The 17,498-nt window shown below is 41.9% G+C and overlaps 1 protein-coding gene across 3 annotated transcripts in view; it reads left to right on the top strand.

Moving 5' to 3' along the window:
* Nucleotides 1-17,498, top strand: part of RAD18 (RAD18 E3 ubiquitin protein ligase) — a 230,678-nt gene that overhangs the window by 70,942 nt on the left and 142,238 nt on the right. For all 3 annotated transcript variants that reach the window (XM_061618523.1, XM_061618525.1, XM_061618524.1), the window contains exons 8-9: nt 316-392; nt 5,648-5,708. In XM_061618523.1, coding sequence (XP_061474507.1) covers nt 316-392; nt 5,648-5,708 — 138 coding nt within the window. The remainder of the gene's footprint in view (nt 1-315; nt 393-5,647; nt 5,709-17,498) is intronic.

Raw genomic sequence — 17,498 nt, forward strand, 5'->3', positions numbered from 1 at the left:
CTTCTGAGTTTTTTCAAGCAGCTACCTTGTGGTTACTACCCATTTCACCAAAGATACTGTCTTATTTCCCATATTCAAGTCTTGCTTTTTGCAGGCAGATGAAATGCATCTCTCCCTCCCCTCTGTCACTCTTCCTCTCTCCCACAATCCCCATCTGTTAAAAACAGCTTTGTTATAGCTGAAAATGTATTTTCACTTGAGACTAGTGTGTTTCAGTCCTTACATTGAATCTGCTCTCAGACATTTTATATTTGGATATAATAAGAGCTCCTGTGGCTTTATGCTGCTGCTTATGGTGATTGTTTATTCCAACAGTTGCTGAAATTGTGAAAGAGCTGGAAAGCAATGAGAAGACTCGAGCACAACTGGAATCCAGTAAACCTATGGAAGATGTAAGTTGATAAGCTTTGACTGAGCCTTAGTAACAAGAAATGGGCATGGGACATTCCATTAAATAAAAATCCCACAATGAGCATTCCCCCCAATGGTGGTGGTAAACTGAGAATGCACCATGTGTCTCCTCATTATATCCAGTTAATTTTTTAGCCTAATTCATGTCAAGGTATTGTCCCTTCCATGAATAGTTGAGTGACTTATTGAACTTAAGGTCTAGTGAAAGCTGCTTGGGGAGCCACTTTTTACCAGCTTGCATTTTTAGATGTCTGTCCTCTGGACAAGAACTGTGCCACATTTGTATTCTGCACAGTGCCATTGCATTTAAAGGTGAACCTACCTAATTGGCACTTTCTGAAACAACATGCAAATCAAAACATAGCCATCTTTTGAAATCCACAATTCTCTGAATTTTGCCATATAGTTCTCTGCCCAATAAACAAACAAAAAAATTATTCTAGGGTAAGGGATATATTAAAATGGCTATATTATTTTAAATAGCATGCAAGTTCTTTATATTAGGAGAAATTGCTTTGCAAGATTGTGTATATTAGGCAAAATTGCATATCAGATGTGTATATTGGAAGAAATACACACTAGAATGCTGATGAATTTTCATGAAGACCTTTTTAAAAAAAATCACCAACTGATGTGGAAATGTAGAAAACTAAACTTAAGACTGGAAAAATAAGAAACAGAGAAAAACTGAAATTGATAGATTCACCCTTCCCTCCTTAAGGCTGAGTGCAAGTATGACTGTGTCACTTTCTGCACATGAATTTTCTAAAATAACTGGGAAGCTGGACGGTTGAATTGAACCATAGTGGTCAACTAGATATGCTCATTCTTATGGTATATGCTGGTGCCAAGTTGTGTCAGAAGCTGCTCCAAGAGTGGTTTGCATGGTAAAGAAGCTGTTGCTATATACTTAACTATTACTACCAAACTGAATGTTGAATTTCTTAATGGACAATTGGGAAACCTGTGACATTTGGAGGAGCCCAGAATGATAGTCCTGGGTGATTTCAATGTCCATGCTGAGGCTGCCTCTAGTGTTCCGGTTCGGGACTTCATGGCCTCCATGACGACCATGGGGCTGTCTCAAGTTGTTACTGGCCCAACACATAGGGCAGGGCACACCCTCAATGTGGTTTTTGCTCCAGATGGAGGAAGGGGTGGTCTGGAGATGGGGTGGTGGTGGATGTCACCCCATTGTCATGGTCAGATCGCTTCCTGATGAAGTTTGGACTTATGGCTCCAATCCTTCCCTGCAGGGGTGGTGGAGAGATTAAGATGGTCTGCCCCCAGAGCCTAATGGAATCCACAGGATTCCTGAATGCCCTGGGGGAGTTCCCAGTAGATAGAGCAGGTGACCCTGTTGAAGCCCTTGTCACACTGTCAAACAGTGAGGCGCGTCGGGCTCTTGATGTAGTTGCCCCCGAGCGCCCTCTCCGGCATTGGAGCCCGACTTGCACCTTGGTACACCAGTGAACTAAGGGCAATGAAACAGGCTGAACGACGGCTAGAGCGCAAGTGGCGAAAGACATGCTATGAGGCTGATCGGGCACGAGTAAAACATCATAACTGTGCCTACTGTGTGGCGGTGAGGGGGGCAAAGAAGGCCCACTTCTCTGCCTCGATCACATCCTCAAGTAGCTGTCTGGTGGAGATTTTCCGTATTGTCAGGGGTCTGTTGACATCAACTCCAGGAAATGGAGTCTTAGACCCTTTGGAGGCCCACTGTGAATTGTTTGCAAGGCACTTTGAGGGTAAAGTTGCTCGCCTCCGTAGCAGTCTTGATGCTCCATCCACATCTACTGTAGTCCCCAGTGAGGTGTCCAGTGCAATGTCTGCTGCAACTTCTTGGGAACGGTTTCCATTGATATGGCCTGATGATGTGGACAAGGTGCTTGCAATGATGCAGCCAGCAACGTGTCCTCTTGATCCTTACCCTTCTTGGCTTGTTAAAGCTTGACGAGGGGGTCTGACCGAGTGGATCCAGGGTGTGGTCAGTGCCTCATTGTGGGAGGGAGTGGTTCCAGCGGCCTTGAAAGAGACAGTGATTTGACTGTTCCTGAAAAAGCCCACCCTGGACCCATTTGTTTGTGACAACTACCGACGGGTTGCAAATACCCCCTTTTTAGGGAAGGTGATTGAGAGGGTTGTGGCACATCAATTGCAAGTACTCTTGGATGAAACATTATCCTGACCCATCCCAGTCTGGGTTTAGGCCTGGTTATGGGACTAAATTGGCCTTGGTCGCCCTGATGGATGACCTTTATTGGGAGAAGGACAGGGGGAGTGCGACCCTGTTATTCATACTTGATCTCTCAGCGGCTTTTGATACCATTGACCATGGTATCCTTCTGGGCTGACTTGGTGAGATGGGTATTGGAGGTACTGTTTTACAGTGGTTCCGATCCTATCTCCAGGGTCGCTCTCAGAGAATAGCATTGGGTGACTGTCTTTCGGCCCCCTGGCAGTTGTGCTGTGGGGTGCCACAGGTACCATCTTGTCCCCCATGCTGTTTAACATCTATATGAAGCCCCTTGGGAGCAGTTATCAGGAGCTTTGGGGCGAGGTGTCAGCAGTATGCTGATGATACCCAGCTCTATTTCTCCGTAACATCTGAATCAGGAGAGGCCGTGCGAGCCCTGGACTGGTGCCTGGTCTTGGTGGTGGGCTGGATGATGGCCAATAAACTGAGTCTGAATCCTAGCAAGACGGAGGCACTGTGGGTTGGTGGTTCCCGAGTTCAGATAATTGGTCAGTTGCCTGCTTTGGGTGGGGTTATACTCCCTCTGAAAGAGCAGATCCATAGTCTGGGGGTGCTCCTGGATCCATCTTTGTCGCTAGAGGCCCAGGTGACCTCTGTGGCTAGGAGTGCCTTTTACCAAGTTCGGCTGGTAAGACAGCTGCGTCCGTTTCTGGACTGAGATAGCCTGACCATGCACTGGTAACCTCCAGGCTGGATTACTGTAATGCGCCCTATGTGTCCTTGAGTTTGGTCTGGAAGCTGCAGCTGGTGCAAAATGCGGCAGCGAGTCTGCTCACTGGGGCAGAGTATTGCCAACATGTCACTCCGCTGCTGAAAGAATTGCACTGGGTGTCCATTTGCTACCGAGCCAAGTTCAAGGTTCTAGTTTTGGTGTGCAAAGCCCTATACAGCTCAGGACCAGGATACCTGAAAGACCATCTTACCCCTTATATACCCAGTCGATCACTGCGCTCTGCGGGTGTGGGCCTCCTGCAGATACCATCTTATCAGAAGGTCCATTCTGCTCAATATAGGAAATGGACCTTTAGAGTGGCGGCACCTACCCTGTGGAATTCCCTCCCCTTGAATATTAGACAGGCAACATCTCTGCTACCTTTTCATCGCCTTTTGAAGACTTTCCTCTTTCAACAAGCCTTTTAAGTTGAGACCTATCCAGGTCTGCGTCTGTGTTAGAATTGCTTGTTAATATGTTTTTTTAAATAATGTTTTTAACCCTTTTTTAAAAGATGTTTTTAAAGCTCTTAAAAAAATGTTTTTAACATTTTTTTGTTTTAATGTATTTTAAGGTCTGTTTTTATGATGTTTTAAAGTGTTTTTAGCGCCTTTGTTTGCTGGCCTGGGCTCCTGCTGCAAGGAAGGGCGGGATATAAATCAAATAATAAATAAATAAATAAACAATTCCAGATGTTGCTAGACTACAGCTCCCATCATTCCTCACCATTGCCCATGCTGGCTGGGGCTGAAGGGAGTTACAGTCCAACAATATCTGGAGTGCCACAGATTCCATATTACAGTAGGGCCCTGCTTTACGGTGCTTTGCTAATGTGGCGGTCTCAACTGGATGCAATTAGACTAAAGCCCCACTCATACGGCGCTTGTTACGCTTTTACGGCGGTTTTCAGGCATCGTGCGCCATTCTATTCAATGAGTTCTGCTTTTCGGCGGTTTTCGTTTTTCGGCGGGGATCCAGAATGTAACCCGCCATATGAGTGGGGCCCTACTGTACTGTCTTAATGGACTGCTGATGACTGTGTTGATATACTGCACTCATGGTAAAACCAATACCCACTTGAAAACATCCAAAATCAGTGGCAAAGAAACTCAGAACATTTACCTTCAAATAATTTGCTTAGCCTAAATGTTGTTTGTACTGGTATTTCAGGATACCCCCTGCCCCATGAATTTGGATTTTTGTTAGAGAACAAAAAATTGATGCTATCTAATTTGACTGAAAAGAGTAGCAGAAGCAGTACTGATTAGTAGTAATGAAAGAGAAATAGATGGCAGGTTATAAGAGGTGAACTGCCATTGGTAGCCATCTATAGCAGCCTTTCCCAACCAGTGTGCCTCCAGGTGTTGTTGGACCACAACTCCCATCAGTCTCAGCTAGCATTGCCAATGGTCAGGAAGATGGGAGTTGTAGTCCAACAACATTTGGAGGCACACTGGTTGGGAAAAGCTGATCTATAGGCTACAGCTACAGCTATTGACTCTGGCTTGGTTAAGATACAACTTTGTTTTTGGTGTTATATGAATTGATTCTGTATTTTTTGTAATGTATCATGAGGGCTAGAAACATTGTTTTTAAGCAATGAAAATCTGGTATGTAATCTGTGATATATGTTATGCTGGGCAAGAGATTCTACATGGCATTCTATGAGTGTGGGAGTACAATAGATGCTCAGCCTTGAATATATGAGGCTTCTGTGGTTGCTTATTAAGAGCTTCCTGCCTTTAATGTACAGCCCTTCTGAATATTTATTGTATCTGGTCAGCAACTGAAGCCTGTCCCACAGCATCCCACGGAGTTTGCCTCTGAAGGGTCCTGTGCCATCATCCTGCTCAATGTAGTTGCCTCCAAAGACCAGCAGCAAGGAAATGTACTCCCAGGTTTCTGTAGAGAAATGATAACAGTTAAAATGGAAAGAGAGCTCCATAAACCTGGATACAAATTTGGGCCAAATAGCATGCAGTTCTTGCTGTAGCAAAACATCCACACTAATCTATGGGTTTCTGTAGCAAAAGGTTTGGTGTCTTTCTCACAAATATGTGCTCTATAAGTCCCAACAGCATTGCTTGAAAATAGAGGTAGCCTAACACATGTTAAATGCAAACAGAGAGAAGGAAGGAGTGAGTGAGGGGAATAGAAAAACTATTTTTAGTTTTTAGATAATTATGTCTTAAAATCTTTGGTGTGCAGCTTTATATTCCTCATCCATTCTTCATTAAAAAGTAATGTTTGTACTACTGTTGCAGAGCATGACATTTACAAAGCACCAGACAGAAAATGAAATAGATGAAATTCATAGAGATTATCGTAAGTAAAGTTATTATTTCATTTGCATTTTTTTAAAAAAGGAATTTTCTCAGAAAATGTACATATACAAATTGAACTGGTATTAAAATACTCATTTTCTCTCTTTTCCACATCATTGTTCCCAAATATTGGCATCCAAAGAAAAGAAGGGAGAACAGAGCATTATGGGATTGCGAGGAGCCACTACTGGGAAGCAAAACTCTTCCCTCTTTTTTCCACATTTGCCATAATAGCTTTGGTGTTAACATGCACACATACTGTGGTTCAATTTGTTACGCATTCTTTAGTACAAACAATAGATTGTCATTACCTCTGAACTGGCAAACTGTGGTTTCATTTGTCCTCCAAACTAGGATCACAGTGTGCAGTTTGAAACTGGCTTGCAATCCTGGTTTTAAGAGCAAGCAGAAATGATAATTTGCAGGTTTTGATGTATTGGGAAACTATGCCTTGCACTAAAGAGGGAGTAATTGAATCAGAGTGCATGGGGCAGGGAGGGGAGAGCTTGTGAGTATAAGGCTTGTTCACATCGTGCCAAACCATGGTTTCACATTCTGTCTGAACTGAGCTGGTGTCTTTCTTAATTTAACTATTAATTAGTAACCTGATAGTTTGTCCAGTCAGAAATCTATGCAATCATTAGATTTGCATATCAAATGATGCTTAATATAAAGTTGACTATGGCCCTGGTTTAGAGCTCAAGTACTGTCAAATACCACCTTGATTGGTTCAGTATGGGACTGCTGTGAGCCCATTTCTCATTCTATGCAGTGACTAAAGCTCCCTTAGGAGAGCAACAGGAAGTTGGACCGGTTAGGAAAACTTGCTTCACAAAATCCTATTCAGCATATGTTTTAACAGGCTGCTCTTGATTTTTTAAAAAACTTTGATTTTGTGAATACTTTTGAGCCTCCACAGTTAGTTTTTTATTCATTTGCAGGACTAATTTTTTTCTGCACTGCATAGTCCAGCAATTCCTCTTTTAAAAGCCTCCCCCTTCCCTAATGATAGCATTTTGCACCCACATCCTTGTGTTGGAGAAATCCTAGTCAATGCTTTCAAATGTCAGAACAATCGTATTAAATAGTGCAATGTGAAAAGTTGTAGCAGCATTATGCAGACAAAATGTTTTCGTAAGTGTATCTGTCATTTCTCCCTGTAGCATGGCAATGCAATGAAAGTACTGCATCTCAGATGAAATTTCTTGATGTCTAACGAGAGCAGTGAGAAACCTCGATCCCAGTTTTTTCTTCAAGTGTTTGCTGTTCTTGAAGAAGTAGTGCTTGTAACACAGGAAGTTATAATTGTTTGTTAACTAAAGCGGATTGTGAATTATACTGGCTTGGAGACATAAACCCTGCTCAGAAACAAAACAGTCAGACATTGAGTCAATATGTGAGCAGGGATGCTGCCCCACCCTCTGATGTTGGGAGAGTGTAGAATGTCTGAGTGAGAATGCATGAGATGAAAAGAGCTGTGGTAAAAAAAAGTCTAGACAGAGAAGGTTTGTCTGAGAACACATTTGATTGAAGACTAGTAAAGCGTTGATTCTCTGTTCTGGAAATGACAATCATGAAGCTGGCATCTCTTTTTCAGGAGACCAGATTTTCAGAGAAGTGTCTCACTTGGCTTCTCAGTTAGTTGACAGTTTGCTCAGATAGCAGGATGTTTGCTAAACTCTGAAGTGGCTGCTTGAATACGTCTGGGCTCTCAAGGGAGACAAAGGAATGGGTTTGCCTCTTTCTACAGCTCTGGAATTGCATCAGAGAAGATGATACTCAACAAGAGCCTTGGCTTCAAAACCCATCATGTACATGAAGACTTCTTTAGAGGAACTTGTAGTGCTGGGTTTCACAAGCTTCACATTTTGTATTATGCATATAACAATGAGATTTCAATGAACCAAGATTTATGAAGCATTTCAGTGTTGTTTTATTTAAAAACCCCAAGATATTTTAGTGTATGTATATGTATATTTTTGACAGATTTATAAGTGTAGATTGTCCAAAATGCCCTGATCTAAAAATCATGGTTCTTGAAAATGAGACAATGACAATAGATTTTATTAATTTATTTGGATTAATCTTAGATGTTAAGAAGAGTTGTCACTCTTCTTATATTCCCCTTCCACACCCCTCAGCTTTTCTGGTCTTACTGGTGTTCTAGCAGTAAATTTCTTAAAACAGGCTTTTATTGGAGGACACAAAGGTAGGCAGTTTCGTTAATGTGGTTTGCTGACTGTTTCTAGTTGAATTAAGTAATACATTTTCAAGTCATGCATTTTCATTAATTAATGCATTTTCAAATGTCCAAGAAGAAAGCAGTTTAGGAAACAAATGGATTGTTGAATCTTTCCCCCTCCCAAAGGATGAAAAGTGAAGTATGCTGCAGATGTTTCTGTGCATTTCTAGAGGTCTACTTTCATCATTATTGCTTTTGGGGCAGAGCTGCATTGCTGCATTGCTACCAAGTGCTGCCCTTTAAATTGAATAAATAAATAAATACCAAATCATCTGCTACAAATGATGGCTAGTAGAAAGTTACACAGTGGGTGCTAGCTATGAATAAACTGTGAGATCGGATGATTAAGCAATCATGGGCCAATAGCAGTAGGACAAAAAAGGTGTGATGGTAGCAGCACTGTCTTCATGAAATATCCACATAACCTGTAATGGTACTGTGACATGGTGAGCAAATGCTGCCATAAGTACATTCACAGTCACGTAAATAAATTTGCTGTCTTCAGTGCCATGTGGATTAAATCCTGGCAATTTGTTCTGATCCAAGGAAACAATAACAGTATGGAATGGGGCTCCAACTGGCCGTAGGCAGGCAGCCCTCTAACCAGGGCTTGACAAATTTTGGATGGCCAACGAAGCATTTATGGTCACCAGGACATGCCCCTGCTCTGAGGGGTGGTGGCCCATATATCATGCTGTGTCTTTGAAGTATTGTACTGAGTCAAGGACAAGCCAACACACCTCTGTCATCTCCTTTCAGTCTGGAGCCACAGAGGGGTAAAAGAGGCATGTTAGCTTTCTCTGCCTCTGTAGCTGTGTAGCTCTGACCCCCCACCCAGACAAGCACAGAAACAAGCTGAAGTGTCTCCACTCTCCCTCTTCAACTCAGAGGCAGAGAGGGGGAAGCAGTAGTTGACTTTGCACCAACAAGCACAAAAATAAAGCAAATTGCAGGGCTTGGGGACGGGGAGCAAGTTTCATCCCTATCTTCGTCCCTAACACTGGAGCTGCAGACCTGGGCCTGTCTGGTTGACCCCTTGTAAAGTGAAATTGTTGAGCCCTGTCTCTTACCTTCTGGAAATCAGTGCAACTTAGTTGTGCTCTTGGTGAATTGGAAGCAGCTCTCCTGTTGTATTTGTCTGTGATGTCAGGAAGGGGATTTGGATGCTGGGCCAGTTATCCTTAACATCACTGAGGCTTTTTCAGTAGACCACAGATGGAATGCTTTGTCATTGTTTTCAACTAGATGAATGCTTCACACCCATGTTCTTACAGATGTGGACAATTGCCAGCAAACTCTCATGTTGAATTTTCCTCCCCCCTATGAGCAGATGCTCTGAGTTACAAGTGTTCATTTCCTTTCTTTTCTGCATTTGTGCTAACTGTACTATTAAGTTATTATGTGAGAATACGAAATGTACCCTGGAAAAATGCATTTAGTGGTTGTCAAACAGTTAAAAAAAGCTTTAGAATTAATTCCAAAATATTTGGGCTATGCAAGGGCGAAGAATGCTTTTTCCATTGTTAATGTCATGTTTGCTGGGTGCTTTACTGACGTCCACTTCTCCTTCATCCTGCTGCTTGGATGCAATGTTTGTTACATTGCATCTGATCTCTCTAGTACACATTTGCAGGGTGTTTCAGGTGTCAGTCCCAGCAGCAGACCAGGACCATTGTAGAATTAGTCTAAGAGTGGTGCCTTGTCCAAGGGTAGTTGCTGGGCTCCCAGTTGTTGTCATAGCACTGAACCAGAATTGTCAGAAACTGTTAGGCGGACTTATTCTCTGGAGATAACTTGCCAAGCACTTCTTGTATATGTCTTGCATTCATTTCACTTCAGTAGGGCATTCATGAATGCTTCAGCCTCCTTTCAGTTAGAATGGGTTAAAAAGTGGTAAAGGGGTGCTCTGGAACTGTTTTATCAGGCTCTGTTAAAATGACTATTTTGTTGCAATCCATGGTGAGAATACTCCAGCATAATCCATACTAGTGTTTTTCTGGATTAATACAGGCTTTGCAAGGATGCTCACAAAAGATGAGTTCATACTGAGGCAAGCTCCCTGCGCTCCAGCTGATCAGCTGTAGTGTGCCATCGGCTGTAGCGTAGGGAGCTCGTGCGCTACAGCTGATCGCTGTCAGCTGGAGCACAGTGGCTGTAGCTCTCCGTGCTACAGCTGAATGCACTCTGCAGCTGATTAGCTGTAGCGTGCAATCGGCTGTAGCACAGGGAGCTTGCGTCCTACAGCTGATCGATGTCAGCTGGAGCACGGCGGCTGGAGCTCCCTGCACTACAGCTGATCGCTGTCAGCTGGAGTGTGGCAGCTGGAATACAGTAGGGCTGCACTTTCTGGCGATTTTCACTTTTCGGCGGGGGCCTGGAACATAACCTGCCATATGAATGGGGCTCTACTGTATTTCTAGTCTGTGTCACTTTTGCATATATTCACCTATAATTTTTTTCTGTCACATTTTCATACTAATCTTGTGTTCTTATTTTTAAAATATGCAATAAGATTTCTATTTCAACACATAATTCTAAATGTATTTTGATACTTTTTTTGAATGGAGAACTATGAAAGCTGGTGGATAACTGAAGCAATTTCAGATATCCGATCTTATACATGCTTATCTAAGCGTAAGGTCCATTGAACTCAGTGGGCCTTATGTCTCAGTAGACATGATTGGATTGCACTGTAAGTTCTGATCTGTACATTAGTCCAGGATCAGGTCAGTTCATATTGGAATTTGTGAAGCTTAAATACAGATTGATTGTAAGATATATTAATGCTTTAAAGTTCTCCAAAATGCTGTTGAAATGAATGGGCAAGTCAAGTGATGGTATGCATTGTGCCCTTATTTATTAAAAAATTATATCTGAATCTTTTTTCCCTTCCAAACTTGACCATTGAATTGTACAAGATTTTGGCAGGTTGGCTGTCTTTATTGCTGCTGTCTTGCCAGGACAGGGTTCCCCCAGCTTCTTCTCAGTTTTCTACTGAATTTGGATGGGATGTTATGGTTGCAAATAACAGATACCTTAGGTTTGGCTTGTGTAAAGTAGGTATTTGAGCAATAAGGGAAGGGAAAAAAGTTTCCCTTGATTTACAGTCTGCTGTTGAGGAGTTTTCTGACCCATGTGTTTCAGAGCTGGAGGAAAAATTTGTTGGAATAAGATTGCTGCCAACAGTGTGTCTATATATATATATAGACACACTATATATATATAGACACACTATATATATATATAACGTTTATATATATTACGTTTATATATATTACGTTTATATATATATATTACGTTATATATATATATATATATATATATATATATATATATATATATTACGTTTATATATATATATATATATAAACGTAATGGACACATTGGCACCACATGGCCTGAACCTGGAGGACAGTACCAGCATCACTTAGCTTCTGCAAATGAAGCCCCTCTGAGCATTCCATCCTCAAAGCTCTATAACTGCCACCTTGGTAACAGCATTTGTATGTTAGCAGCTGATGAAGGCGGAAGCCGAAATGTTTTGGTATTACAATAAAAACCTCTGTTTGGTTAATCACAATTACGTTTTTATATATATATATATATATATATATATATTAGGTGATTAACGGAATCCTTATAGGGATCCAGAGCAAGCTTGAGTGAAGTTCTGTTTGTTGCTTTCTAAACTGTCTTACATATATATATATAAAAACGTAATTGTGATTAACCAAACAGAGGTTTTTATTATATTAACAAAACGTTTCAGCTTCCGCCTTCATCAGCTGCTAACATACAAATGCTGTTACCAAGGTGGCAGTTATAGAGCTTTGAGGATGGAATGCTCAGAGGGGCTTCATTTGCAGAAGCTAAGTAGTGGTGGTACTGTCCTCCAGGTTCAGGCCATGTGGTGCCAATGTGTCCAGAGAGTAAATCCAAAAGTTCTCCCTTTTGGTCAATGCTGCTGGATCTGCTGACATCTCTATTGCTGTTATGGAAAAGTCCAACAGGCTGTGACCCTCGATGTTAAAATGCTTTGCAACTGATTGTTCCACTTTTTTTGTCAAGATTGCCGACTTGTGGTTCCTGAAGCGCGGTCGTAGGTCAGTTGTGGTCTTTCCTACATATTGGATATGACATCCTGGTCTTTTGCACTCGATGATGTAAACTATATTGCAGGACCTGCAGGTGATGTTCTGTTTGATGTAATATGTCCTGCCTGTCCTAGTGCTTGTAAAAGTGGTTGTCTCCCTGAGGTACACACAGGTGATACAGCGTTTGGAGTGACAAGGATGAGACCCTGGATTGGTGATAGGTGGCTTAAGCACAGCTCTCATCAACAGTCTGCGCAAATTAGGAGGTTGGCAAAATGCTACAACAGGAGGCTAGCAAGATGTTCAGAGTTTGCCAGCAATGGGTAGCTCTCCCTGATTGCTCGGTGATAGTTAGGAGATGCTGGATGGAAATCTACCACAAACGGAATCCGTTGCTCTTTGCTCTTTGACACCTCAGTATGATGGAGGAGGTTCTCTCTGGACAGAATGGAGGCTCGGTGGATGTTGCAATCGATAATATATGGAGAATATTCTCTTCGAAGAAGGTGTTCTTTAAGTTCACTGATCCTTCTCTGGTATTTATCTTCAGTGTTGCAAATAAGTTTGATTCTCAGAGCTAAGCTATACACAATGTTCTTCTTTATATGCCTAGGATGGCAGGATTTCCAGTTTAAATAGGTGTGGGCATCAGTGGGTTTGCTGTAGAGATCAGTGGCTATTTTGTTGTTTTCAATGGTGAGAAAGACATCCAGAAAAGGGATGTGCGGATTGTCATTTGTACTATTAAATGTAAACTTAATAGAGGGATGGATAGAGTTGATGTAATTTTTAAATTGTTCCAAACTCTCTTTACCATTCGTCCAGACCATAAAGATGTCGTCAATGTATTGCCACCATATAAGTGGTTTGCTGAGTGCCTTTTTGAGGATCTCCTGTTCCAGTTTACCCATAAAGAGATTCGCATATGATGGAGCCATGCGAGTCCCCATAGCTGTGCATTGTAGTTGCAGGTAGTGTTCTCCGTTGAATTTAAAGTTGTTACAAGTCAGGACTAGCGTAGCTAAAGTTGTGAGAACCTCTGTTGGAGGATTGTTCATATCTCTGGTGTTAAGGAACTCATTTAAAGCCTGAATCCCATCATTATGTGGTACATTGGTGTAAAGAGATGTGACATCTAAAGTAGCTAGTATAGTCTTGTTGTGGAATTGATACTGCTTGTTTAAAGACTCAATTTTAAGCAAGAAGTCCTTGGTGTCTTTGATATATGATGGGAGGTTTTGCACCATGTTTTGTAAATTTACGTCAATGTACAGAGAAATCCTTTCGGTAGCTTTGTTGTACCTGAGACAATTGGGCGACCAGGATTGTTGGCTTTGTGGATTTTAGGCAGTATGTAAAACCTTCCAGGGGTGGGATTTGGATTAACAAGGAGATCACCAGTATATATCAGGATTTCCCCCCCAAGAGAGTAAATGACCAAAAAAGAAAGAAAGAAAAGTAATTCTTGCAATGATGGCGCATAAATAAAATGTCAGTATTTGAAATAAATATTTGCAAAAGCTTCCCCCTGTGGCATGATCATTATCCAACATTATTTCAACCCCTTTCCCATTTGCTTGTCTTCTGGGTTCACCTAAAATGCGTGCTGAATGGTGATTTGCTAAACTGGAACAACCTTGGATGGGAGCTGCAGTAGGTGACCTTTAATGTCTCTCCTTAGAACTTCTGATATGCCCAGGAGGGTGTTGCTGTGGGCAGCTGAAGTTGAAAGACAACTGCCAGAAATGCTTTTGTGTAGGGCTCTCACAAGTGGGAGGCTCCTTCTTCTGTGGGCTCCATATGGCTACTGTAAGGCCTGTCCCTCCAGGTTATAAACTGGTGGATTGGATTTTTTTAAAAAAAAACCTGGGCTGGGATACACATGGGATGGTAAATGCATCCTTAGCTATCTTTCAGTTTCTGATGGGGAGGGGAAGAGTTTTGCTATAGCTTCCTGCAGCCTTAGCCAATGGGGTGTCCTCCAGGTGTTGTGTTGATTTGTTTCTCTGATATTGGTTTTAAATTTTCTGTTTTGTGCACTGCACAAGCATATTTATATGTAGTGTGAAAATTAAACAAATTGAATGAGCAAACCATTGGCCATGTATGCTGGGGTTGATGGGAATTGGAATCAAAAACATCTGGAGAGAATCATGTTGGAGATGGTTGACATAGTGGGTTGTTATCCCTAGTCAGGCATTAGTTAACTATATCCTGGAGGAGCCATGACTTTCCCTATACCCCTGACCTTTCCAGCCCTGCCTTCCTTCAACTGGACATGTTTAAAAACCCTCTTCAGACCTTCCCACTCAATGCAAGATGATTGGAGGGTAGAGGGGCCAGGGCCAATGCATGCCTCCTCCCTCCATAGATATAGTTAATGAATGCCTGAGTAGGGCTAGTGTCTGTTCCCAGAAAATTCTTAAGCAGAAAAGCCTGGCTTAACCCCAGGCATGAGGTTACATTTTGCTACTGTGGAAGGGGTTGGGAACCATTCCTTTATGTGCTCAGTAGTTGCCAGACTCAGCTATTCTACTACTAGGGAATCTGCTCTGAGTTTGGATCTATGGTATCTGGAAAACCATCGTTTTTTCTCCAACCTTGGGGCTTGCACTATAAATGTTCCTTGAGAGAGTGAGAATTGTCTACTCTTTCAACCAATAATAGTACTAAAAAAGTGGAACCTACAACAAAGTATTACAGTGTGAAGTGCTCCTGTGAGATCCAGTGAGCCAAACATGCCATTTTCCAGGATACTCCATTTGATTCCTCTCCCCTTTTTTGTCCCCTCCAGCAGATGCCCAGCATTCTGTGGCCACAGAATCTGTTCAGTTCTTAATGGCAATTTTGAGGGTTTTTTTTTACCCCCTGGGTTTTCCCCCCTTAAAAAACAGTTTTTTGAACTTCTGCAAATCTGAGGGTTCCCTTCAGCAAATTGAACCATCCTCTTGTTTCTCAGGGGCCACCTTTTGGCTTCACTCCTGTTGGCACTCACCAGCTATGTTTGCTATGAGAGGGAATAATGCTTAGCATTTATGTCAGGGGTGAGGAACTTTTTTCAGTCTTGAGGGTTGTACTCTCTCATAGGCAGCCTTTCAGGGGGCCACATGGCAATGAAGAGTGGTGCTAGAGACAAAAGTGGGTGGAGCAATGGATGTGACCTTTGTACTGTGGGCTGCATTCCAGCCTGCCAAAAATTGTGATTTCTAAATATACCTACACATCTATCCACCCTCCATCCAGGCAAAGAAGAGGCATTGTCACAGTTCAAGAACACATTCCTGCATTTGAGGAGGGCACTGAGCAGAGCTGGTGAGGAGTGTCCCTTGAGGAGAGGGGGTATGGCCGAGGACTAGATAGAGAGGCCCGGAGGGGGCTTATTCATGTCCTGGGCCAGAGGTTCCCCACACTTCTTTCATATTACTGTTTTTGAGTGTTCAAAGTGCTTTACATATATTCTCCCAGCAACCAATCTGATTGGGTTTAACAGAATATTGTTTTGAAGTATATTAAATTGAACTAACCTTTGATAGGAGATCTTTTTTATACCTTAGGGAAGATTGAAAAAATGGTTAATTTCTAGGTCATAGAAAGGGTTTTGTGAATCATGGTTGAAAATTAAAAATAAATGTAGATTCAGAACAGCATCATGCTTACCCTAGAAGTTGTTGATCTTTGTGGGGATAATTCATCAAGTACAGCTTCAACCATCTGCTTGTCACAATTAAAGTGTTGATGTTGTTATGTGCCTTCAAGTCAATTACAACTTATGGCGACCCTATGAATCAGTGACCTCCAATAGCATCTGTTATAAACCACCCTTTTCAGATCTTGTAAGGTTAGGTCTGTGGCTTCTTTTATGGAATCAATCCATCTCTTGTTTGATCTTCCTCTTTTTCTACTCCCTTATGTTTTCCCCACTATTATTGTCTTTTCTAGTGAATCGTATCTTCTCATTATGTGTCCAAAGTATGATAACCTCAGTTTCATCCTTTTAGGTTCTAGTGATAGTTCTGGTTCAGTTTGTTCTAACACCCAATTATTTGTCTTTTTCGCAGTCCATGGTATGCGCAAAGCTCTCCTCCAACACCACATTTCAAATGAGTTGATTTTTCTCTTACCTGCTTTTTTCACTGTCCAACTTTCACATCCATACATAGAGATCGGGAATACCATGGTCTGAATGATCCTGACTTTAGTGTTCAGTGATACATCTTTGCATTTGAGGACCCTTTCTAGTTCTCTCATAGCTGCCGTCCTCAGTCCTAGCCTTCTTCTGATTACTTGACTATTGTCTCCATTTTGGTTAATGACTGTGCCAAGGTGATAATCCTTGACAAATTCATTGTCCTCATTGTCAGCTTTAAATCTTCTGTTGTCATTACTTTAGTCTTCTTGACGTTCAGCTGTAGTCCTGCTTTTGTGCTTTCCTCTTTAACTTTCATCAGCATTTGTTTCAAATCATTACTGGTTTCTGCTAGTAGTATGGTATCATCTGCATATCTTAAATTATTGATATTCTCCCTCCAATTTTCACACCACCTTCATCTTGGTCCAGTCTTGCTTTCTGTATTATGTTCTGCATATAGATTAAACAAATAGGGTGATAAAATACACCCCTGTCTCAGTTTCAATCAATCAGTTTCTCCAGATTCTGTTCTTACAGTATCCTCTTGTCCAGAGTATAGGCTGCGTACTAGATGCAAAAAGGGTCCATTAACCTCCTCACTGAGAAAAAGTCATAGAGGCTTGGCTGACATCCAGCGGTGTCCAGCTACCAGCAGAATGGATTTCTGTTTCTGCAAAAGGGCTTCCAGTTCCTGTGCTCTCCTCTAAAGCCCCATGCACCTCCCTTCCAAATCCGTTCTGGAGGATTGGAGGACTCTCTGAAGCAGTTTGGAGGGGGAGCTACAGGGGGAGAGAAGAAGAAGTCCTGTTGCATGAGTGGAAATCCGCCGTTTTGGATGCCACCCTTTAAGATCCAGATGTAAGTTGCTACACTTCTTTATTATAAGACAGTTGTTGAGATAGATTAATTTGGTCTCAAAATGTCAACTGGATCTTTGCAACATAGTGCTAGTTTTGAATGTGAAAGTCAGATGATGCCTGAAGGATGGAGAGAACTTGTTGCTATAAAGTTTGCATTTAATCAGTGACAGTGTACTGCTCTTATGCTTGTTCTTGGCTTCTTCAGGGCCTCAGCTCTAAAACGTTCATGGTGGTTTTTCTTCTCTTTTTTTCAACTTTCCACAAGCCCTAATCCTTGCCTCTTTGGTGACCTGACAGGCTGAAACTGGGAAGGAGGTAATTTTTTTGTAACTGCCTTTTTCTTAAGTGTTCAGCAAAACAGCCCTAAAGCTCTACTTTTTTCTCCTTAAAAGCACTTTGGCGAAATTGAAACAAGGGAAACATAACCCTTTTTGAGGTGCAAGTATAATGTTTTGAATGAAAAGTG

The sequence above is a fragment of the Rhineura floridana genome, chromosome 3 (assembly GCF_030035675.1).
Source record: "Rhineura floridana isolate rRhiFlo1 chromosome 3, rRhiFlo1.hap2, whole genome shotgun sequence".
Classification (NCBI taxonomy): domain Eukaryota; kingdom Metazoa; phylum Chordata; class Lepidosauria; order Squamata; family Rhineuridae; genus Rhineura; species Rhineura floridana.